Source organism: Trachypithecus francoisi, unplaced genomic scaffold (assembly GCF_009764315.1).
Source record: "Trachypithecus francoisi isolate TF-2019V2 unplaced genomic scaffold, Tfra_2.0 Lachesis_group8, whole genome shotgun sequence".
In the NCBI taxonomy this organism is placed as follows: domain Eukaryota; kingdom Metazoa; phylum Chordata; class Mammalia; order Primates; family Cercopithecidae; genus Trachypithecus; species Trachypithecus francoisi.
In genome coordinates this window covers 45,901,344-45,926,704 of record NW_022681473.1, presented here as the reverse complement: position 1 = coordinate 45,926,704, position 25,361 = coordinate 45,901,344, and the positions used below count along the sequence as shown (strand labels likewise).

At 38.4% G+C, this 25,361-nt stretch overlaps 1 protein-coding gene across 1 annotated transcript in view; it reads left to right on the top strand.

Moving 5' to 3' along the window:
• The first annotated feature begins 1,459 nt into the window (after positions 1 to 1,459).
• The window catches only part of ZDHHC13 (zinc finger DHHC-type palmitoyltransferase 13), a 53,585-nt gene continuing 29,683 nt past the window's right edge, over positions 1,460 to 25,361 (top strand). Inside the window, exons 1-3 of the mRNA XM_033204655.1 lie at positions 1,460 to 1,603; positions 20,870 to 21,015; positions 24,376 to 24,498. Of these exons, the coding sequence (XP_033060546.1) occupies positions 1,577 to 1,603; positions 20,870 to 21,015; positions 24,376 to 24,498 (296 nt within the window). The 5' untranslated portion in view covers positions 1,460 to 1,576. The remainder of the gene's footprint in view (positions 1,604 to 20,869; positions 21,016 to 24,375; positions 24,499 to 25,361) is intronic.

Sequence of the window (25,361 nt, the reverse complement as noted above, 5' to 3'; positions counted from 1 at the left end):
CCAGTGCTGTGTTAGACACTGGGAGTTCAGAGATGGATCTGACATGGTTCCTGTCCTCAAAGGGCTTGGGCTTTTGGGGGCAAGCCAGGGCTGATGTACCCGAAGGACACAGACACTAAATCAATAGTAACACACCTACGATTTTATTGTATCATAGCAATATTTTTCATGAGAAAACTCAGCACTTTGTTGAACTTCTAGATATTTATTTTATGATTTAGTATTATTTTTATAAAATAAGGAAGTCATAATGTTTTCAGATCGTTTTCAAATTAGCTTCCAGAAGTCTTAATCTGGTTCCACTTGGCAACAGACACATCTAAGGAACCATTACAAAGAACTGTGTTCAGTGCTGGGCTAGAAAAACCCCTGTGTTTACTCCGGGCTGAGGTAGGAGAGCCCCACTGCCCCATTGGAGCGCCCCAGTTATCCCTAATGCTTGCTTCATAGACCTTCAAGCTGGACAGAGCTTAAATATGCCAGCTCCAGGCCGGGCACGGTGGCTCAAGCCTGTAATCCCAGCACGTTGGGAGGCCGACATGGGCGGATCACGAGGTCAGGAGATCGAGACCATCCTGGCTAACACGGTAAAACCCCGTCTCTACTAAAAAATACAAAAAACTAGCTGGGCGAGGTGGCGGGCGCCTGTAGTCCCAGATACTCGGGAGGCTGAGGCAGGAGAATGGCGTGAATCTGGGAGGCGGAGCTTGCAGTGAGCTGAGATCCGGTCACTGCACTCCAGCCTGGGCGACAGAGCGAGACTCTGTCTCAAAAAAAAAAAAAAAAAAAAAAAAAAAAGCCAGTTCCTCCAGTGCCCTCCACAAAGGGTCGTGGAGCTCAGGGGGGAGGTGCGTTTCAAGTGGGAGGCTCTCGCCCACTCCCCCTCCAGCCTGGGCCATAGAACTCATTTTTTGTTTCATGTGAGGAAACAGAACCCCAGCCGGTAGAGGTGACTTGCCCAAGATCACACAAATGGAATGGAAAACATTTAAATAGCTAACATCTATTGATTCCTTTTTATATGTGACGCACTGGCTGAGAGGCTTTAATGCGTTTTCTCATTTAATCCTCCTGATAATTCCATGAAGTAGGTACCCTTATTTTCCTCATTTCATAGATGAGAAAACTGAGGTAAAATAAGAGACTTTCACAAGGTCATCTAGCAGTTAAGTAGCCAAGTCCAGATTTGCTCTCAATAGACGGTGGTTGACGTTGGAATAACAGTCTGATCCTGACCCCGGGCGCACATCTGGGGACCGTGGCACCTGGGGCTGGGGCGCTTGGTCCTGGGCTGGGGCTGGGGGAGCGACAGGCACACGCGGGTCGGAGGTGGAACCTCTGGCAAACTGTTCACAGCGGGTTTCCCTGGAGGTGAAAAAGTCCCGCCCCTAGCCGATGGAGCGCTGGGATTGGTTCTCCGGGACCGATTGACGGCTCAGGGCACGAGCGGGGACCGCCTCGGCGGAGGTGAGGGCGCCAGCAGGAAGTGGGAGAAGCAGCAGCCCAAGGCGGGCTGGCGGACTGGCGGCAGTCGCTACTTACCTAGTAACCTCAGCCGCTGTGGGTTCCTGGGGAGATGGAGGGGCCAGGGCTGGGCTCGCAGGTGAGTGCGACCGGGAGGTGGCTGTCCAGGGGGCCAGGAGAGCGACTGCAGCTGTGAAGGAAAGGACGGTGTGGGTGAGAGGCCGCTCGGTGAGGGGGTTTCGGGAGCGGCGGGGCCTGCGTGTGGGAAGCGGGAGACTGGAAACACCAAGAATGATGCTGGAAATTCTCTCTGAGGTGACTGGGAAGGAAAGGCAAGGACTGACGGGTGAGGGCCCGAGCCGACCCCTCCAGCCTTCATCCCTGGCCAGGGCGCCCCCTGGGGCGGGTACCCGGAGTCTGGCGGGGACCTCTGTGGGCCTGGGGAGGGGAGGATGGCCCTTCCCGGGAGAGGTGTCAGGTTACACACCTGATTCGGACCCTGGAGTCGGAGCGGTTCTGTTGATTTCTTTTTCAGCCCTGGCGCCTTGGCACCTGCCTCCACCCCACCCAGTCCAGTTTTCGCTTCTGTTTCCGTATCCTTGCTTACTCCTTGAAAGAATTAAGGCTGCTTGTTTAGGATGGAGGAAAGGGGCGTGGAGAGGGGAGGTACACATAGGGATCTGCAAAATCTCAAAGGACAATATTCCGTGGAGGAGGTGTTGTATAAAAGCCAGACGGAGTTCCAAAGAAGTGAAGCGGGCCAGTCGGGGAAGTTACAGGAGGTAGATGTTGGCTCCAAGAGAACGAGATTTTTGTGCTTTTTGCTTATGGCCCTTTCCTAGTGCCTAGAGTACTGACTGGTATATTGTAGACGTTCACTTAATATTTATTGAATAAATTTATTGAATAAATGAATTTCCAGATTCAGCCAGTTTTAGTGAGTGCATAACCCGTGCCAGATGCTTTCATATGCATTATTTTATTCCAGAATTGAAGCATCCTTAAGATATTATCCCCATATACAGATGAGAACACTGAAGCTCTCTTCAGTTGGAACGAGTTAGGCGGTAGATTCTCAGTTTGGGATGATTGGATTAGTTGATCTGTAAAAACATTTTTCAGTCCCGAGAGTGTTCCTCATGCTCTCCCTTTCCCTTCTTTCAGCAAGGTCTTTAAGTGAGGGACAAGATGTCTGGGGAGATGTCAAGGTGTTCTTATTGGTTGTTCTTGCATTTTGACAGAAAAATAAATAGTTCTCAGGCAGACTGGATTTTACCAAAGGGTGTTGAATCTTCACATGGAAACAGCGCCTCATTCTTTTTCTCAGAGAGGCTCAAAGAAAAGTTGGTAGGAGTAACTATTACGTCTTAATTACTGCCACTCATTTACAAAAGCCTTCAAGTGCTTAAAGTTCCTTTCTGTGCTGAGGGGAAGATTAGCCTTGTCCCAGTTCCATGGCCTATAGAGAGGGAGAGAATGATTTGGTGGTTGAATTTAGTAGGGAAAGGTAGAGATATCATTGTTGTTGTTAATAATTGCTCTTGTTAACTTTTTCAATAATGTGAAGAGCTTACCTATATATACTGCTTTGCAGTTTGCAAAATACTTCCCCATTTTTGATTCTCACTATAGTCCTTTGAGGTGGGGAGAAATGATTATTCTGATTTTAAAGATGAGAACAGAGGCTCAGAAAACTGGAATCACTTGCTACAAGTCAAATAGCTGCTAAGTGATAGAGCCAAGACTTCAGTCGTTCATTCAGCAAACGTGTTTTGAATGTCTGCTAGGCACCGTTTTAGGTGCTGTGATAAATTAGTGAACAAAACAGACAAAAACATTACTGTTCTCATTGAATTCGGTTCTTTTGATTCCAAGATCAGTGCTGTTGGATTTTTGCCAGGATTCGCCTATACGATCAGGTCTCCAGTTTCCTTTCTGACCTCATCTTTTTTTTTTTTTTTAAGACAGTCTCTGTCACCAGGCTGGAGTGCAGTGGCACGATCTCGGCTCACTGCAATCTCCGCATCCTGGGTTCAAGAGATTTCCCTGCCTCAGCCTCCTGAGTAGCTGGGACTATAGGCGTGGACCACTACGCCCTACTAATATTTTGTATAGTAAAACGGGGTTTCACCATGTTGGCCAGGATGGTCTCGATCTCCTGACCTCGTGATCCGCCCACCTCAGCCTCCCAAAGTGCTGGGATTACAGGCGTGAGCCACCACGCCCGGCCTGACCTCATCTTTTACTACTTTCTTGCTTGCCCCGTCATCCCCAGCCACACCAGCCTCAGGGTCTTTTGTACTTACTATTTGCTCTGCCTGGAATGCTCTTTCCTTGTGTGCCCACTTGGCTTATTCCCCCACCTCTTTAAAGTCTTGACACAAATGACACCTCTGTGTGGCGTTCTGTGACCCCCGTATTTAAAATTGCAAACCTTTTCCATCATCAGCACTACCAGCAACACTCCCTGGCCTCCTTCCTTGCTTTAGATTTCTCCTCAGCATTTAACACCATTTAATGTACTTATTGGTCTTGTTTATTGTTTCTTTCTCCTCCACTGAATGTTAGTGCTATAAGGACAGTGATTTTTATCTGTTATGTTCACTGTTGTGTGCCTGGCATCTGGAACAATGCCCAGCACTGGTGAGTACCTGTAAATACTTGTCAATGAATGAACTTGGAAACTAAACTCTGGAACTTCTGTTAATGAGAACTTTAATGACATGAGAACTTTTAATGACTGTCACATATTTCTTTCTCAGTCGCTCCTTCTCTCTCACTCTTTTTTTATTTGATAATCTGGCAGGATAATGACTGTCACTGGAGTTTGAGTGTGGTTTTCTAGATCTTGATTTTGGCTTAAATTAATGCCCACTGTAACTTTAACAATTCTTGTATATAATTTAGAAAAATAATCGCATTTGTGACATCTCTGTGTGAGAAGTATTACACGATCCCTCAGAACTTAAAGATGCTCTAGTTATCTATTGTGTAGGAAGCCACCCCAAAACATAGTGGTATGAAACAGCCTTTGTCATGCTCATGGACTCTGTGTGTCAGGGACTTGGACAGACTGCAGCAGGGTTGGTTCGTTTCTGTTCCACCATGTCTGGAGCCTCAGCTGCAAAGACTCATAAGCTGGAGATGACCTGAGAGCCGGGGCTGGTATCTACGAGTCTTCACTTACATCTGGCAGTTAAGTTCCAGTAGAGACACCTACACATGTCCTGGGCCTCTGCACAGTATAGTGGCTGACTTCCATTAGTGACCATCTAATGGAAGAGCCAGGAAGAAGAAGCTGCCAGTTTCTAAGGCCTGGGCCTGCGAACTGGCACAGCATCACTTCGAAATATGTTGTTAGTGAGATAGTCACAGAGCTCAGAGTCAAGAGGAAGGGACATAGACCTTTACCTCTTGATGGAGAAGTAGCAAATAATTTTGAGGCTATGTTGTAAAAATTACCACAAATGTATTCATATGTCTGTTAGATAATTTTCATAATATCTTGTGCTGCTTTTTACTCTTCTGTGGAGGACAGTGAGCTAGCTACATATCTCTTTCTTGGCATCCCTCTTTGTCCCTTCTTTAAATTTTTTTTCCCCTGTGTATCTTAATTAAAACAACAACAATACAAAAAACATGTTATTCTACTATCTTGAGGCAGTTGTAGACTGGAATCCTAGGAAGACTAGAGGAAGTAAAATGGAATGGAATCATAGAATACTTGGAGCTGGAAGGCTTTTCAGTGAATTACCTAGTTGAGAGATTCTTAAACTGGCATATAGGATAAGCTTCAGGGCGTTAGTGAACATCTTGGAATTAGTGAACATCTTGAAAAGTTAGTTTACATGTGCAGTTGTGCATTTCTCTTAAATAGAGAGGCCTTAATTTTGGAAACATTTTCAAAAAGGTCCATGACATTTGGAAGGTTTGAGAACCATTTATCTAGTCTAACCCTTTAACTTTTCCCATGAATTCAAGACTCAAAAATAATAACTTACTTTCCAAAGGTTCATAGCAAGTTAGCAGAGCCCAGGTGTCAGGGCTCCTGATGCAGTGCATTTTCACTACTACTCAGCCATGATATGATCTTGTTTGATTGTTTGCTGCCACTTGGAGTCCACCCATTCTTTAGTTCAAGGTCTGAGGAGTAGTCTGTATTTTACTCTGCTCTGAAAATGGGGAAGTGAGTATATCCCTAACTAGAATATAAGTTCCTTGAAAACCAAGGACCTTGTCTGTTGTTCATTGCCATATCGCTGTGTCTACAATAGTGCCCAGCACATAGTAGGCATTCAGTAAATGTCTAGAATGAATGAATTATGGAAGGAATTGTGTCTTACTCATCTTTTATCCCCGATTACCTACTTCTGTGATTTGTATAGGTGTTCTTTATATTTCCCTGAATGAATAATTAATGAAAACTCTTGGGAGTTGGCTGGCATTGTGAGAATTTGCTTAGTCTGTTCTGTTACCTTAACATTGTAGGCAGCCATGTAGCAGTTAAACTTCTTTATCCATATAGTGTGTTTGTTCATGCAGTAAAGTCTTTACCAGTTCCCAAGTCAATAATGACTATTGTAACAGCTTGGCTTAGGACCATGCAACATGAGACTACTTAGAAGGAGCTTTATGGGTGTATTGATCTGTCTCTTTCATTTTGCAAATGTAGAAATGAGCCAAAAATAGAGTAGATGATTCGCCACTATCATACAGCCAATGTGGCAGTACTAGGAATCTGGTTATTTGGCCCGTGTCATCAGTGCAATCAGGAGAGATTAGGCTGAGAGTATACTGTGGAAGCAGAGACTCAATGTGTCTTCTTCCCCATCTTTTGAGACTGAAGGTTGCCTGTCTCCTTCTCTGCCATGTCCTTGCCCTCCTTTTCCTGACCTTGCTTCACAGAAAACTTGACAGAAAATAAAAATTTCAGCTCTCTTCTGTTTGAATGTGGGGATAGGAGCCGGCTGCCAATTTCATGTTGTCATGGATCATGTTATTATAAGATTTGACAATGTATTTCTAAATTATGTTCATTAACTGATAGCTCAGTATATGCTCATGGCAAGATTTGAATTAAAGATAGTGGTTATAAATCTGCCTCAGTTTAGCCTTTTGACAATTTAGAATTTTTTCCGAGGGGGTACTGACTTGTCAGATTGGATTAGATCATCTTTGTTTATACTTCATGTGTCTGATGAAGAGTTCCTGATCTGCTATTTTCTTATTCGCTTGTGCTTATTATTATTATTATTATCTCAATTCGTGGCTTCTTTGTAGAAATCAGCTTAAGCTACTTGCTCATTTTGGGAGAGGTAATTTAGTTAAAATTTAACAATATAATTTGAAAATAATCTACTATAGTTTGTAAAATGCTGAAGGTCCTACTGTCAACTCTCTGTTTGTGGAAGCTTTCTCTGCCCCCAGGTTACCTTGTAAACAGAGTATAAGGAGTGACCTGCTTGGCATACCAATAAATGAGACTGCCGGTGTTAAAAATTAGTAAAGCTTTCCTGCCAGCAGAAGTGTGCTAAAAAGAAAAAATAAATTTGGTAAAGCTTTAAAAACTCTAATTTGTAAATTTTATTTTTCCTTTTTAAGTAAAAAGATAAAAGGTTAATATAATAGAAGCTTTAACTTTTTCTCACATTACCTAGTGGGTTACTGCACATATGGCCTTGAGTGTACCTTCCTCACTTTGTAGATGATTGACTTCAAACATAAGCTTTGAATATAGTCATTTTTAGGTTTTACTTTGATCTGGATTTGGGTAAACAATGATGACATGAACAAAATATATCTCCTGTTTTCTAGTTTCTTATAATTGCCATTTAATCATATATATCACATATTGCTTGCTATTATTATTTTACTCTGTCTCTGACATATCTCCCTTATTAGACTTAAATTCCTGGAGGAGAGACACCCATGTCTTCTATGCCCTTAGCATAATTGTACATCATAAATACACAGTAATTAATTGCCTACTAAACAAATGCTCTTAATTGTGGATATTCTTCACATTAAAACATGTAAATCTCCTCAACTTTATACGTGAAAAATAAAGCTGATGTCCTTAATGCCTTAACACAGTATAAGAAGCAACAAATTTGTATCTAGAATGACTCCATTTTCCCTGATGAAAAATCTGTGTATAAACAAAGAGTCAGGGTCGGGTGTGGTGGCTCATGCCTGTAACCCCAGTGCTTTGGGAGGCCAAGGTGGAAGGATAACTTGAGGTCAGGAGTTTAAGACCAGTCAGGGCAACATAACGAGACCTGTCTACAGAACAATAAAAAAATCAGCAGGGTGTGGTGGTGCTTGCCTATAGTCCTACCTACGAGGGTGGGTCAGGTGTTAGGATCACTTGATCCCAGCAGATAGGGCTGTAGTGAGCTTTGATGGTGCCACTGCACTCCAGCCAGGGTGACAGAGTAATACCCCATCTCAAAAACAAAACAAAAAAGGGTTAATCTTTCTAACCTACAAAGAGAAACAGATATGTACAATTCATTAGAAAAATAAGTAGACTCTGAAAAGGCAATCCACAAAAGAGAAAATATGGAGAGCCAATAGACCTAACAACAACAACAACAAACAAAACACTCAGACTCATTAGCAACTAGGAGAGTACAAATGAAAAATAGGATGCCATTTTTAGCCATCAGATTGTCAAGGCTGTAAAAGGATTGATAATATTTGGTTCTGGGAAGGTTTGTAGGGAGAAAGAACATGTATATACTTTGCTGTTGGAACTGTGAATTGGGGAGAGTATTTGGTCAGAATCTATTTATGTTTAAAATGCACGTTTTTTGACTCAACAGTCCTACTTTGGGGAATCAGTCCTATAGAATTAGAATGCCCACGGTATTGATTGGATTGTGTATAGACGTGAAAGGCTGAAATCAACCTGTGTCTCTAACCAAAGGGGAATGGTTGAATGAATTATGCTATATCTATATACAATGGAACAATAGTGAAATATTACTGAACTGCAGGACTGTACATGATATATTGTTACATGAGAAAAGCAAGTTGAAGAATAATGTATATAATGTGATCCTATTTGTTCAGTAAGTATAAGAAGGAAATGATTAAAAATGTGTGTGTATGTATATATATAGCACAATATTATATATGTTAAATATATATACATAATGAGGGAAGATGCACCCAACTGTTATACTGGTTATCTCTGGTGGTACAGTATTGGAGAGGAAATAGTCCAGATTGTTAAACCTGTATTCACTTCTGTATTGCTAGATCTTTAAAATTAATTTGTATCATTCTATAGTTTAAAATTCTAGTAAATTTTTTTTATATAAAAATACACTGATTTTTTTGTCAATCTTAGCTGTACTTTTTGTTACACCTGTAACTTACTGAAATTCTAGAAATTTTGAGTATAGTTCAACTCTTTTCCTCAACCCTTTGCCTTCTTCCAATTGAATATACTTAAACCCTGACATCAGGAAAAGCATCCTAAAGTAATGTTTTTATTTACATTTTAATCTAACTACCTACATGTTTATTTTTAACTGTGTGTGATTCTGTGTGTGTGTATGTACCGGGGTATTGATTATTTACCAGATAAATCAGAATTTACCTATTCAGGAAAGCAGGTGGACTGAAGAAGAAAAAGACTGGAATTCAAAACCCACCAAATCAGTAGCTGATTTACTTTTTTTCCCTCTGATTTGCCCCCAGCTTTGACTTGAGCCTTGGAAGTAAGCAACAGTGCAGACAGCGAGTGCTCTATGAGAAGCTATCTAGTTAAAGCTCAAGGAGCCGCAAAGGGATTTCCTGGCAGCACAGGCACCAGAAACACTGAGAGAGAAGTTTCTTCTCTGAACAGAGGAATTGTGACCCCAAGACAGTAGTTTTTAGACGCGACACCAAAAGTACAATCCATAAAAGAACAAATTGATAAATTGGACGTTTTTAAAATTTAAAACTTCTGCTCTATGAAACAGACTTTTAAGAGACGGGAAGGTAAGGTACAGACCAAGGGAAAATATCTGCAAATCACGTATCTGACAAAAGACTTGTATCTAGAATGTATAATATAAAGAACTCTCAAACCTTAACAGTAAGAAAACAAACAGCTCAATTGAAAAATGGACAAAAGACTTAAACAGGCACTTCACCAGAGAAGATATACAGATGGCAAATAAGCACGTGAAAAGATGCTCAACTTCATTAGCTGTTAAGGATATGCAAATTAAGACCATGATGAGATGCCCCTATACATCTATTAGACTGACAATCCCAAGTGCCGGTGAGAATGCAGAACAATTGTAACTCTCATAGTTGTTAGTGGCAATGCAAGCTGGTATAGCCAGTCTGGAAAATAGATTAGCAATTTCTCATAAATTTAAATATACCTAACATATGGCCAAGCAATCTTACTCTTAGAGAAATGAAAGCATGTTCTCACAAAAGTCTGTCCATGAATATTTTTAGCAGCTCTATTTATAATTGCCAAAAGTTGGAAAACAACCCACGCAGATTGTTTGGATAGATTAACTGTGATGCACCGATATAGTGGGATACTACACAGCAATAAAAAAGAAGGAATTATTGATAACATGCAACAACTTGAGTAAATCTCAGCACCATTGTGCTGAGTGGAGGAAGCCCCTCCTAAAAGGTTGTGTACTGTATGATTCCACTATATGACATTCTGGGAAAGACAGAATTAATGACAACAGATCAGTGGTTGCCAAGAGTTGGTTGGGGTTACAGGAGGGTGTGACTATAATGGATGATAGTAGTGGTTACATGACTCCATACATGTGTTAAAATTCATAGAGCTGTATACCAAAGTTAATTTTACTGTAAATTAACTTTTTAAAAACAGTGCCCCTTCAAAATAACCCCTTGAGGGGTTATGGACTCATTTAAGTAAAACTGAAAATTTTAAAACTTTCTTTTAAAAAATTTTGTTTTAGGTTTGGGGGTACATGTGCAGGTTTGTTATATACACAAACTTATGTCATGGGGGTTTGTTGTATAGATTATTTCATTACCCAAGTATTAAGCCTAGTACCCAGTAGTTATTTTTTCTGCTCTTCTCCCTTCTCCCACCCTCCACCCTCAAGTATACCCCAGTGTCTGTTGTTCCCTTCTTTTTTTTTTTTGCAATGGAGGCTTGCTCTTTCACCCAAGCTGGAGTGCAGTGGTGTGATCTCGGCTTACTGCAACCTCCACCTCCCATGTTCAAGCGATTCTCCTGCTTCAGCCTCCCAAGTAACTGGGACTATAGGCACAAACCACCACCCTGGCTAATTTTTTTTTTTTTTTTTTAAAGTAGAGACGGGGTTTCACCATGTTGACCAGGCTGTTCTTGAACTCCTTACCTCAAGTGATCTACCTGCCTTGAGATTATAGACATGAGCCACCATGCCCAGCCTGCTGTTCCCTTCTTTGTGTTCATGAGTTCTTATCATTTAGCTCCCAGTGAGAACATGCAGTATTTTGTTTTCTGTTCCTGCATACGGATAATAGCCTCCAGCTCCATTCGTATTCCTGCAAAAGACATGATCTCATTCTTTTTTATGGCTGCATAGTATTCCATGGTTTATATGTACTACATTTTATTTACCCAGTTCGTCATTGATGGGCATTTACATTGATTCCATGTCTTTGCTATTGTGAATAGTGCTACAGTCAACATTCACATACATGTGTCTTTATGGTAGAATGATTTGTAGTCCTCTGGGTATATACCCAGTAATGGGATTGCTGGGTTGAATGGTAGTTCTGCTTTTAGCTCTTTGAGGAAACGCCATACTGCTTTCTGCAATGGTTGAACTAATTTACACTCCCATCAACAGTGTATAAGCATTCCTTTGTCACTGTAACCTTGCCAGCATCTCTTTTTTTGACTTTTTAGTAATAGCATTCTGACTAGTGTGAAATGGTGTCTCATTGTCGTTTTGATTAGCATTTCTCTAATGATCAGTGATGTGATTAAGCTTTTTTTCATATGCTTATTGGCTGCATGTATGTCTACTTTTGAAAAGTATCTGTTCATGTTCGTTACCTACTTTTTAATGGGGTTTGTTTTTCTCTTGTAAATTTAAGTTCCTTATAAATGCTGGATGTTAGACCTTTGTCGGATGCATAGTTTGCAAATATTGTCTCCCATTTTATAGGATGTCTGTTTACTCTGTTGATAGTTTCTTTACTGTGCAGAAACTCTTTAGTTTAATTAGATCCCACTTACCAATTTTTGCTTTTGTTGCCATTGCTTTTGGTATCTTTGTTATGAAATCTTTGCCCATTCCTATATCCAGGATGGTATGACATAGGTTTTTTTCTAGGGTTTTTATAGTTTTGGATTTTACATTTAAATCTTTGATCCATCTTGAGTTGATTTTTGTATATGGTATAAGGAAGGGGTCCAGCTTCGATTTTTCTGTATATGGCTAGCCAGTAATCCCAGCACCATTTATTGAATAAGGAGTCTTTTCCCCATTGCTTGTTTTTATCAGCTTTGTTGAAGATCTGTTGGTCATAGGTGTGCAGCCTTGTATCTGGGCTCCCTATTCTATTTCATTTGTCTATGTGTCTGTTTTTGTACCGATATCAAACTGTTTTGGTTACTATAGTGCTATAGTATTGTTTGAAGTCAGGTAATGTAATTCCTCCAGCTTTGTTCTTTTTGCTTAGGATTGCCTTGGCTATTCAGGCTGTTTTTTTGGTTCCATATGAATTTTAAAATAGTTTTTTCCTAGTTCTGTGAAGAATGTCTTTGGTAATTTGATAGGGATAACATTAAATCTGTAAATTGCTTTGGGCAGTATGGCCATTTTCATGATACTGATTCTTCCTATCTGGGAGCATGGGATGTCTTTTCCTTTGTTTGTGTCTTCTCTGATTTCTTTGAGCAGTGCTTTGTAATTCTCATTGTGGAGGTCTTTCACCTCCCTAATTAGCTGTATTCCTAGGTATTTTATTATTTTTGTGGCAGTTGTGAATGGGATTGCCTTCCTGATTTGGCTCTAGGCTTGATAGTTGTTGAATAGGAATGCTAGCGATTTTTGTACGTTGATTTTGTATCCTGAAACTTTGCTGAAGTTGTTTATCAGCTGAAGGAGCTCTTGGGCCAAGACTATAGGGTTTTCTAGATAGAGAATCATGTTATCTGCAAACAGGGATAGTTTGACTTCCTGTCTTCCTATTTGGATGCCCTTTATTTCTTTCTCTTGCCTGATTGTTCTGGAGAGGACTGCGAATACTATGTTGAATAGAAGTGCTGAGAGCAGGCATCCTTGTCTTGTAAAAACTTTATTTAAAATTAAAAATTTCTAAAAGAAATTTAAAAACTGTCTTTTAAAAATGAAATGTAAGAAACTTTCATTCTTAAAACTTTTTGGAACTCTTGGAGAATTGACTTTGACACATTATTTCAAATATCTTCCATTTTTTATTCTCAATTGTGTATTCATCCTTAGAGAATGATTTTCTTTTTAAACTGAAAACTTCACAGAAATAGATTTGGTGATAAGGTAGGTGAAAGCTGGGTAACTTTATTGATGGTAAAAAGCAAGATGAGGTTATAAAATAATAAGTCAGTTTTCATTTATAGCAATTTTCTAGGTACAGTTATACATCCCATAATGTTTCGATCAATGCCAGACCACACATACGATGTTGATCAGAGCAATAGTTTATACCATGTAGCCTAAGTGTGTAATAGGCTATACTGCCTAGCTCTGTGTAAATACACATTGTGATATTTGCACAAGAATGAAATGGCCTAAATATTTGTTTCTCAGAATATATCCTCATTGTTAATGAAAGCATGGCTATATTTGATGTGACCCTCCCACTGAACACACCAAAAAATACGGGATACAGTATAAAAGCATTTAAAGTGTTTTACCTTTTTGATGCTAGTGTAAACGTTTTTTTAAAGATTCCTTAGAATTTTCTATGCATATGATCATGTTTTTGCAAGTAAAAATGGATTTACTTCTTTTCTAATCTGTATGCATTTTTATTATTTTTCCTACTTTATTATGCTGTCTGGTGCTTTAGTACAGTGTTAATTAGAAGTGGTGATAATGAGCATCTTTGCTTTATTTCCAGTCTTGGAGTAAAAATGGTCTTGTACCATTAAATGTGATGGTAGCTGTAGATTTCTTGTAAATGTTCTTTATCAGATTGAGGAGGTTCCCTTCTTTCCCTTGTATTGAAAGATTTTACAAATTTTGTCATATGCTTTGCATAAAGAATTTTCATATAAAGAATTTTGTTAAATGCTTTATTCTATGATGAATATATATTTTTTACTGTTGTATATATTTGAATATATATTTTATTCTGTTAATATGAATATTCACCTTATTCATTAATATGGTAGGTTGCATTGATTTATTTTGAAATGTTTAAGCTAGGTTGTGATGTGTAGTCTTTTTATATATTACTGGATTCACCTTATTAATATTTTGTTTAGGATTTTTGTATCTATGTTCATGAGGGATACTGGGCCTATAGTTTTCTTTACTTGTAATGTCTTTGTTGGTTTTGGTATGGAGTGATTCTGCCTCGTAAAATGAGCTGGGAAGCATTCTCTCTTCTGTTTTCTGAAGGGGTATTATTTCTTCCCTAGATATTTGATAGGGTTAACCAGTTAAGTTATATAGGCCTGGAATTTTTTATGAGAAAGGTTTTCATTATGAATCAAATTTATTTAATAGATACTATGTTATTTATTACTTTTAAGATCCATTTTGATAATGCGTGTCTTTTAAGGCGTTTGTATATTTCACTTAAGTTGCTAATTTATTGACATAAAGTTGTTCAAAATATTCCCTTTTTATCCTTTCAAAATTTGTAGGCTCTTGTAGTGATGTCTGTTTTTTAAACCTGGTATTTGTCATTGATACTTTTTCATTTTTCTTGATCAATCTGATCAAAGGTTTCTCACTTTTATTGACTTATTCTTTCTAGAGAACCAGATTTTGGCTTCAATGATTTTCTGTATTGTTTCTGTGTTTTATAGTTTCATGAATTCCTTCTATTTTTATATTCTTCTTCTTGTATCCACTTTGAGTATAATTTTCTTTCTCTAGATTATTAACATGAAAGCTTAGATAACTTACTGTAGGCTCTTTTTTTTTTTTTCCTAATGTAAGCATTTAAAGCTACAAATTCCCTGTAAACACTGCTTACGCTGCATACTAAGCTCTTTAAACTGTTATGCTTTTGCTTTCTGACTTGCCTTAAGTCTGATGAGAAGTCTGAGTGTATTCTTATCTTTGCCTCTTTGAACATATATGTCTGTTTCTTCCAGACTTTTTTGTTTTTTTGAAAGGGAATCTTGCTCTGTAGCCCAGGCTGGATGGAGTACAGTGGGGCGATATCGGCTCACTGCAACCTCAGCCTCCTGGGCTCAATGATTCTTCTGCCTCAGCCTCCCGGGTAGCTGGGACCGCAGGTGCGCGCCACCATGCCTGGCTGATTTTTTTTTTTTAGAGTCTCGCTCTGTCGCCCAGGCTGAAGTGCAGTGGCCCCGTCTCGGCTCACTGCAAGCTCCGCCTCCCGGGTTCACGCCATTCTCCCGCCTCAGCCTCTGGAGTAGCTGGGACTACAGGCGCCCACCACCTCGCCTGGCTAATTTTTGGTATATTTAGTAGAGATGGGGTTTCACCATGTTGGCCAGGCTGGTCTCGAACTCCGTACCTCGTGAACTGCCTGCCTTGGCCTCCCAAAATGTCCAGACTGATTTTAAGATCTCTTTATTACTGGTTTTTAGTGATTTGATCATGATATGTCTTGGTGTAGGATTTCTGGGCTTATCCTAGTTGGGATCCATTAAACTTGTAGTTACTGTGAGTTTATAATTTTCACCAAATTTGGAAGATTTTTGACTATCACTTCTTCAAATATTAAAAAAAAAAAGCTTTTTTCCTTCTCTTCTGGAATTCCAGTTCTACATCTTCAATCACCTTCTCTCTGTGCTGCATTTTGGATAGTTTCATTGTTGTTTCTTCAATTTAAATGGTCTTTTCTTCTATACTGTTTAATCTGCTGTTAATCTCATCTGGTGTAATTTGTATTTTAGAGATTGATTTTTTTCTCTCTCTCTCTTTTGAGATAGAGTCTCACTCTGGTGCCCAGGCTAGAGTGCAGTGGCGTGATCGTGGCTCACTGCAACTGCCTCCCAGATTCAAGTGATTCTCCTGCCTCAGTCTCCTAAATATCTGGGATTACAGGCATGCGCCACCATGCCTGGCTAATTTTTGTATTTTTAATAGAGATGGGGTTTCACCATATTGGTCAGGCTGGTCTTGAACTCCTCACCTTAAGTGATCTGCCCACCTTGGCCTCCCAAAGTGCTGGGATTACAAGGAGATTGATTTTTATCTGCAGATATTCTAATCAGATCTTTTGTCATATCTTCAATTTCTTTGCTCATTTTGTTAATGTTTTCCTTTAAATACTTATACATACTTATATTAGCTGTTTTAATGTCTTTTTCAGCTAATTTTGTCATCTTTGTAGTTTCAAGGTCTGGTTTTCTTCTGGCTATGGATCACATTTTTCTTGCTTCTTGGCATGTTTAGTGAGTTTTGATTTGATAGTGGACTTTGTGAATGCATGTTGATGAGTATCTGGTATTTGATGCCTTTCTTTTTTTTTCTTTTTTTTATAGTGGAGACGGGGTTTCACCATGTTAGCTAGGATAGTCTCAATCTCCTGACCTCGTGATCCGCCTGTCTCGGCCTCCCAAAGTGCTGGGATTACAGGCTTGAGCCACCGCACCCAGCCTTGATGCCTTTCTTCAAGGCTATTGAAGATTCAAGACTATTGAATATTGTTTGGCAGGCGGTAAAGTTAATGTTGCTCAATTTGAGTCCTTTGAAGTCTGATTTTAGGCTTCTCTAGAGTGGTTCTGGGGTAGCCTTTATTCCAGATATAGTTCAGCACTACTTCTAAGGTGTGGCCCTCTGATATCTCCACTGAATAACCCAAGGTGTCATCAAAGACTCTACGCTTTGGCTGATCAGAATTTGAACATCTTCCTGTTACGTATAAACTCCAGTAATTGTTCAGTTTACAAATCTCCAGTCATTTTTTGCCTATCCTTGTCAAGTTTCCCTCTATACATTGCTTGTCCTAGTACTCTGCAAAGACTCAATGGGCCTCCTGTACAGATTTTTTGGAGTCCCTTTTTTTTCTGGTTGGCTCACTTCTTTCTTGAAATGTGCCCACAACTGCCAGCTATCTCAGCCTCTCTGATCTCAAATTTCTGTCTCCTCAATTTAGCAAGGCTTCTGGGCTCTAAAACAAAGTATTTTCCTCTCAGTGCACATGATTGCAAAATTGCTGGGATGATGGGGCTCACCTTGTGTTTTTTTTCTTTTTCCTCATATCTTGGCATTCACAGTCTTACTGTTCTCATTGTCCAAAGTCTGAATGCAGTTTACTTCATACATTTTGTTCACTTTTCTAGGTTTCTTTAATGATTGTAGAGCAACAGAAGCACTTATACCCTGCAGGGGAAAGTTTAACTGTTACAACCATTTTGAAGATGAGTTAAGCATATCTTCAAAGCCAACAGTTCCACTTCTAGATATATGCTTTTGAGAATTGTTTACATGTATATATATATATACCTAGAGACATGTACAAGAATGTGCATAGCAATGTATTTTTTTATAATAGCCCCAAACTGGGAACAATCCAAATATCCAGCCATAGTAAAATAGATAAATTAATTGTAGTATGTTACTGTATTGGAATGTTCTACAGCAATGAAAATGAACCTGTTGTAGCTTTCATAACAACATGGATGAAGCTTGTTAAGTCTAATGTTAAGCAAAACAAATGATAGATAATACATATGATAGATTCCATTTGTACAAAGATTAAAAAAATGTAAAGCTGAACTGTACTTTTTAGAGTTGCATACATTAGAGATAAAACTATAAAGAAAAGCAAAAAGTGATTATAACTGAAGTCAGGAAACTGTTGTTTTAGTGTGGGGATGTGGTGGAGCATAGCATGTGTCCGGGCAGTCTTCTAAGGTGCTGGCCCAGTTCTATATCTTGACTTAGGTAGTGATTTCATGGAAATTCATTTTATATTTATTCTTTACTCTTTACAAAAGAAGAAGTCCATATATATACACATATATGTTTTATATACTTCACTCTGTATAATAAATCATAATATTTTCAGATATTCAGAGTATAAAAATATGAGTCTGTTTTATATGGCTCTGAGGACAGTTTCAGAAGGGAAATTCTGAAAACATTTCAAGGTAATGCCATTGGAATAACTAATAATCTCCTGAGGAGACTATTTTGAAGATACAATTTCTGATACATTTATTTAAAAATCAACTTTTAAAAATTGTAGATAGGTAACTAAATTTGCTTATTAAGCACTAATTCAGGTCAGGTATGGTGGCTTACACCTGTAATCCCAGCACTTTGGAAGCAAAGGCAAGAGGATCACTTGAGGCCAGGAGTTCAAGACCAGTCTGGGCAACATAGTAAGACCCTTTCTCTACAAAAATAAAAACTGAAAAATTAGCTGGTTATACCAAAGGATTATAAAACATTCTGCTATAAAGACACATACACATGTATGTTTATTGCAGCACCATTCACAATAGCAAAGACTTGGAACCAACCCAAATGCCCATCAATGATAGACTGGATAAAGAAAATGTGGCACATATTCACCTTGGAATACTATGCAGCCATAAAAAAGAATGAGTTCATTTCTTTTGCAGGGACATGGATGAAGCCGGAAGCCATCATTCTCAGCAAAGTAACACAGGAACAGAAAACCAAACACTGCGTGTTCTCACTCATAAGTGGGAGTTGAACAGTGAGAATGTATGGACACAGGAGGGGAACATTACACACTGGGGCCTGTCAGGGGTGGGGGGCAAAGGGAGGGATAGCATTAGGAGGAATATGTAATGTAGATAACAGGTTGATGGGTGCAGCAAACCACCATGGCACATGTATACCTATGTAACAAACCTGCACGTTCTGCACATACATTCCAGAACTTAAAGTATAATAAAAAAAAAATAAAAAGGAAACAAAATATTAGCTGGGTATGGTGGCATGCACCTGTAGTCTCAGCTACTTAGGAGGCTGAGGCAGGATGATTGCTTGAGCCCTGGAATTCCATATATACACATATATGTTTTATATACTTCACTCTGTATAATAAATCATAATATTTTCAGATATTCAGAGTATAAAAATATGAGTCTGTTTTATATGGCTCTGAGGACAGTTTCAGAAGGGAAATTCTGAAAACATTTCAAGGTAATGCCATTGGAATAACTAATAATCTCCTGAGGAGACTATTTTGAAGATACAATTTCTGATACATTTATTTAAAAATCAACTTTTTAAAAATTGTAGATAGGTAACTAAATTTGCTTATTAAGCACTAATTCAGGTCAGGTAGGCTGCAGTGAGCTATGATCACACTGCTACACTCTAGCGTGGGCAACAGAGGAAGACCCCGTCCCAATAAATAAATACATTTTTTAAAAAAGTACTAATTCGGGGAGGTTTCTCTTTAAGGTATCATTTCTTTAGAGAATGCAATATAATGTGTTTTATTAAAGTTGATTACTTTCACATGAATCTGTTTCTACTTGGAAATTTGAGTAGCCTATGAGATTAGAAGATTGGTTATTATATAAATGAGTAGTCAAAGATATAATGGTGATTAGGGTCACATTATAGAGTCTTTTAAAAATGTATTTAGAATATATGTAAATAATATGTACAATTGATATAGTTGTGCTTTTAGTAAACAGAAACTTTGAGCATCCCACATCTTTAGCCGAAGGAATCCTTCTCTCAAGTAAAACTAAGTCTTTGTTTGGGGATATTAAAGTGATTTAGTGAGCATCATTTGTGCTAAAGATTTTAACTCCCTCTGCCTGCCTGCTCATCCACCAAATATTTTAGCAAAGTTGTCAACAAGTGTCAAAATTGCTCATCTTAATTGATCATCTACCCATCTGCCCTAGAGGTGATAGTGAACCCAAAAGTCCATAGTAATGGAAAGGAGAAATAAAATGCCTTCATAATCCACAGAACAGATAATTGATCTTAGATTTTTGTGGGCTTTTTTTTTTTCCCCCAATATTAGCAAATCCTGTATTGGTTTTCTGCTAAGGTGTAAGCTCAGTGTTTGAGATTATAAACACTCAAATTAGTTTGAATGACAAATCTGAGATAATTGTTTAAGGAAAATTTTTTAGCTTGCCATTTGCTGCTGTTTCTAATGGGTGATCTGAATGTAACATTTGTTGATTCAGCTAATGGGACTATCCTGGCAATCAATCTTTTTACCCTCACCAAATTCTGCAGTCAGTTCTGTATTAGTTACCCATTACTGCATAACAAATTACCATGCATTTAGTGGGTTAAAACAACACGTACTTATTAGCACTATGCTTTAACCAACTGAGCTAGCAGGCCACCACGTAACACCTATTTATTATCTCATAGTTTCTGTTTGTCAGGAATCTAGGCATGGCTTAGCTGGATCCTCTGCTAAGGGTCTCACAGTTGACATCAAGGCTGAGCTTGGGTTCCTCTTTCAAGTTCATTGGTTATTAGCAGAATTCAGTTTCTTGCGGTTGTATGATCAAAGTCTCATTTTCTTACTGGTTGTCGGGACTACTTTCACTCCTGAAGACTGCCCACAGTTCCTTGTCATGTGGCCCTCTCATATCATGGCAGCTTACTTTTTCAAGGCCAGCAGAAGAATCTCTTGCTTCAGTTGGCTAAGACAGAGACTTATATAACATGATCATGGGAGTAATTGTCTCATCACCTTTGCCATATTCCATTGCCTACAAACAAGTCACAAGTTCTGCCTGTGCTCAAGAGGAAGGGATTATATGAGAACTTGATTAATTGGGGAGTCGGGGGATATTCCTAGGGTATGTGCACCACAACTCCAAGAAGTAGAGCCCTGGCAAACTTCTTACCAAGTCAGTAGCAATGGTCCTCTACCCACTACAAGTAACAAGGTCCATCTGTGCTTCTTTAGATGACCTTTGTTTTATGAACAAAATATGTAATTTGGATTTTTGTAATAGTAAGTATCTTTTCTACTGAACAGAATAAAGATAAAGAAAATCTTCCTGAGGATACACTTTTTTTTTTCTTTATTTTTTGAGACAGAGTCTCACTCTGTCACCCAGGCTGGAATGCAATGGTGCGATCTCAGCTTGGTGCAACCTTCGCCACCTGGGTTCAAGTCATTCTCAGGATACACTTCTAAAACTCCAAAAAATTTAATTTATTAATATAGTTATTGTTGATAGTAGCAAATGCTTCATTATGTAATTGAGTGTGACATTAATTCTCTCATGCATTGTCAAATGACTCTTACTCTTCAGTGCAGGAATCACAGCCATGGCCCCCACCCTCCAGGATTTGGTCGATATGGCATCTGTGCACATGAAAACAAAGAACTTGCCAATGCAAGAGAAGCTCTTCCTCTTATAGAGGACTCTAGTAACTGTGACATTGTCAAAGCTACTCAGTAAGTCTTCCAAATGCTTTGGTTTATCCTCATGTTCTCTTGAATTAATAGTAATGTATGTGTAGTTCATGGCTCTTCATATGTTTACCTCTCTTACTTTGCAATGGTAGTTAACACCAGCACCAAGTATATTTGTCATAGCAACACCACAGTACTTAGTACAGCGTACCTAAGCTGTTTATGTACCAGGACGTTCCATTAGATTGTAGACAGCTTCTTAGCAAAAGCATGTCTTCATCTTTGTAGCTCCAGTGCTTTTGCATAGTTCCTTCTTGTGTGAGATACCTAATAAATGTTCCTTGAATGAATGGATGATTTTAAATGACACTAAGCCAAACTCTTTATTCGAAATACAAATCTAAGTCTTTTAAAATATACTACAACCTGAATAGGTCGATGGAATAAAAAATGCCAACTTACACATTCATAGATGTTTTAAACAATCATTTTCTTGAGTACTTTCCATGTGCTTGTGCTGGATTAACTAGAAGAAAGACAGTAAGGTAAGGTGGAAATATGTTCTCTGACCACTTGAAACACATAGTGTATTGTTTTACTTGCACTGGATATGGAAGTACATTTTGAAAGTTTCCCCTTAAAATCTCCATATGTGGGTATTTGCATTAAGTCAATTATTCCCAACATTTTCACCTTCATGGATCTTGTTGATTATTAACATCTATCACACCTCTTGCCATTGAGCATATTTTGAAATATTTTGTTCATCATACTACATCAAATAGTAATCCATTTTTGTAGTAATCAAACATAAATCTGCCCAGCAGATTGCCCATCAAATATAAATCATGCCAATCTAATCAGCCTGAGGGGAACTAATGTTACCATACTAATTTGATATAATTTCTATCAGAACAAAGATGTTTGGAGATTAATTAGCCTATTTGGCCTTAATATAGGCTAATGTATTGTCTATGTTAATTAAAAAATACATTGACAATTATTTGAGTATTCTAATTACCAATTTATATGAACTCTAGAGGACTTGGGAACCACTCTTTTAGGTGAATATTATTTGATACTGTTTATCTTTTATTTATACAAAGATGAGTGTATTCTTAAGGTAAGTATTTGCTTTAATTAGGATGGAAACATTTAAATCTTTCCCTGTTGCCCAAGAAACTCTTAAGATAAATGTCAGAAATTAGGCTCTTTTTAATGGGAATCTCAGTAAAAACTCGCATTTTTTGTCTTTCCTAAAATTTTCTTCAGGTCCTGTACCTTCGCAAGTGGTTGTGGGGAGACCTGTAGGTAGTATTTGGGAAGGGCATAGAGAGCTAGGGTGTGTGTGTGTGTGTTTTCTAAACCAGCAAAATCTTAATGAATGTATATTCTTATTACGTTTCTCAAATAAAGGGAGTATTTCTTTTCCAGTAAAATGTTAAAGTTGACATTTAAAAGATGGAGAGTGGGCCGGGTGCTGTGACTCACACCTGTAATCCCAGCACTTTGGGAGGCCAAGGTGGGTGGATCACAAGGTCAGGAGATTGAGCCCATCCTGACTAACATGGTGAAACCCCATCTCTACTAAAAGTACAAAAAATTAGCTGGGGTGGTGGCAGATGCCTGTAGTCCAGCTACTCAGGAAGCTGAGGCAGGAGAATGGCGTGAACCCGGGAGGCGGAGCTTGCAGTGAGCTGAGATCAAGCCACTGTACTCCAGTCTGGGCGACAGAGCCAGACTCCGTCTCAAAAAAAAAAAAAAATGATGGAGAATGTAAATGTATGTGTGTCATTCTAAAATTTACTCTTTTAAAAATGCCAAAAAGACACACACACACACACACAAATACACACACATGCATATTTTGGTAAGGCAGAAATTGTTCTAATTTACAGTGTGAGAAACAGACAATTCTGCTGTTTGATTTGATTTTTTATCCTTGCAGGCTTATTGAAACTTTCAGGTACTTTTAAATAGAAATAAGTTTTCAAGAAAGTGCTAAAGGGTCGGTTGGGACTTCATAGAAATACTGCTAATAGGCCACGTGTGGTAGCTCACGCCTGTAATCCTAGCACTTTGGGAAGCCGAGGTGGGCAGATTACCTGAGGTCAGGAGTTCGAGACCAGCCTCGCTAATATGGTGAAACCCCATTTCTACTAAAAATACAAAAATTAGCCTCGTGTCATGGCACACGCCTGTAATCCCAGCTACCTGGGAGGATGAGGCAGGCGAATCGCTTCAACCCAGGAGACAGAGGTTGCAGTTAGTTGAGATCATGCCACTGCACTCCAGCCTGGGCAAAAGTGAGACTCCATTTCAAAAAGAAAAAAAAAAAAAGAAATATTGCTAATAAATGATTTATCTCTTTATTCTCTATGAAATACCTCTTTTTAATGCTATAATAATTTGTCTATGAAATACCTCTTTTCAATGCTATACTATTTAACTGATTAACTAATAGTTAAATATCTTCCAAGCCCATCATTCCTTTTCTATTCCTATTGCTTCTCTCTTACTTTAGGCTCTCGTTGTCTCTCACCTGTATTTATTGCAATAACCTCTAAACTGGTATTTCACTCTCTGTTCTTACCCTGCTCTAAGCAGCTTCCATATTGCCTCCAATGCGATCTTTCTTAAAACTCAAAGTCTGAGTACTTTCCTCTTTAAAACTCTTTATTGGTTTCCCATTGAACTGTAGATAAAGTCTAAACTTCATAGTGTAGCATAGAAGGCCCATGTGGTCTTTGCCTATTGCTTCTAACCTCATGTCTCACCACTCCCTCTCATGCTTTATGCTTTAGCAATGTTACACTGCTTTTATTTCTCTGAACGTCCATGTAGTTTCACATTTCTGATTTTTGTACATGCTGCTCCCTCTGCCTGAAATGCCTTTTGTCAGCCTATAAAATATAGCTTAGTTTCATCTCCTTCAGGAAGGGCTAATCATTTGTTCCTCTGCTATACCTATATTCTTTCCATATTTTGTTGTTGAATTTATCCCATTCCAAGTTTGCTTTTAGTCTTTATCCCTTGTTGTGAGATTATTGCATAGGCTTGGTTTGATTCAGGGGTAAGATTATTGTCAGGAATCGGCAGGAGGTGTTTCTGGCACACAGTGGAGATCAGATGAAACTTATTGAAGGGCGGCAATGTAAGTTTAAAGTCTACTTATGGAAATCAAGTTCAACTCCAAAGAGATTAATCTGATCAGTAAGTAAACTAGGTTTCCTTTTGCTGTTTGGCTTTATACTGTGTCCTCTCTGTGCATGTCTTTGTTAATTATTTTATGTATTGACTGAAAGGCAGTTTGGATAATGAAAAGATACAGTAAAATGAAGACATTTTGATATTTGAAATGATTTTAATGGTATCAATTAATGCTTTTTTTTCTTATTTGAGATACGGGATTTTTGAACGATGTAAAGAGTTGGTAGAAGCAGGATATGATGTCAGGCAACCAGATAAAGAAAATGTGTCACTTCTTCATTGGGCTGCTATTAACAACAGACTGGACCTTGTAAAGTAAGACGGGATATATGTGTGTTAATTGTGTATTTATAATTTTAGACCTCTCCTTTATTTATCTTTTTCTTTAAGTACGAGTATTGAATCATGTGTAATCCTCGTGTGAAAGAACACCTGAAACTTTTCCTGCCACACATGTTAGTTATTATAAAGTTGAAAAGGACCTTAGAGACCATGCCTGGTTGATCCAAAAAGGAAAATTAGAAATAAAGCCAAAGGGGCCAATCATAAAGTTTAGGAAGTAAAAGTGAACACTTTTTAAAAAAGGAAAAGCATAATAAACTTTTTCAGAATAGAATGGGAAGTCTCATCTAGTTTAGAGGAAACATTGAAATATTTTACATGTTAGTGCCGCAAAGAATAGATAGGTAGGAAATACAACCTTTTTCAAAAAACTAAATATGGAATATACTTTTAAGTGGGCATGTATTAGATTGTATAAAATACTTCCCCTTCATAAAGCAGTAATGCCTACCCATTGTTTCTTTCAAACAGCTTAACATGTAAAATGTACATGTGTATGTGAATGTGTGTATATTTTGTGTTTTAGGATTAGATATTTAAATCCTTAAAGTTTAAGAAATTTATTAAGGTTTAAAATGTTCTAACACACATGAATACTCACAGGCAAACTCCTCTTCTGTGGAAATAAACTGGTATGGTATTTAGATAATACGATATATGAAGCTCAACTTTGAAGTGATGAGACTAATTCCTATAAACTGTAGAAGAAAATCAGTCTCATTACCTTATATGTCCACCTTATACAGTGCCTCTCATCTCTGTCCCCCAAATGCAGGGCAAAACACTCAAAATGTCTAACTTTTCCAAAAGGATTTTAAATTAATTCTTTACTACTT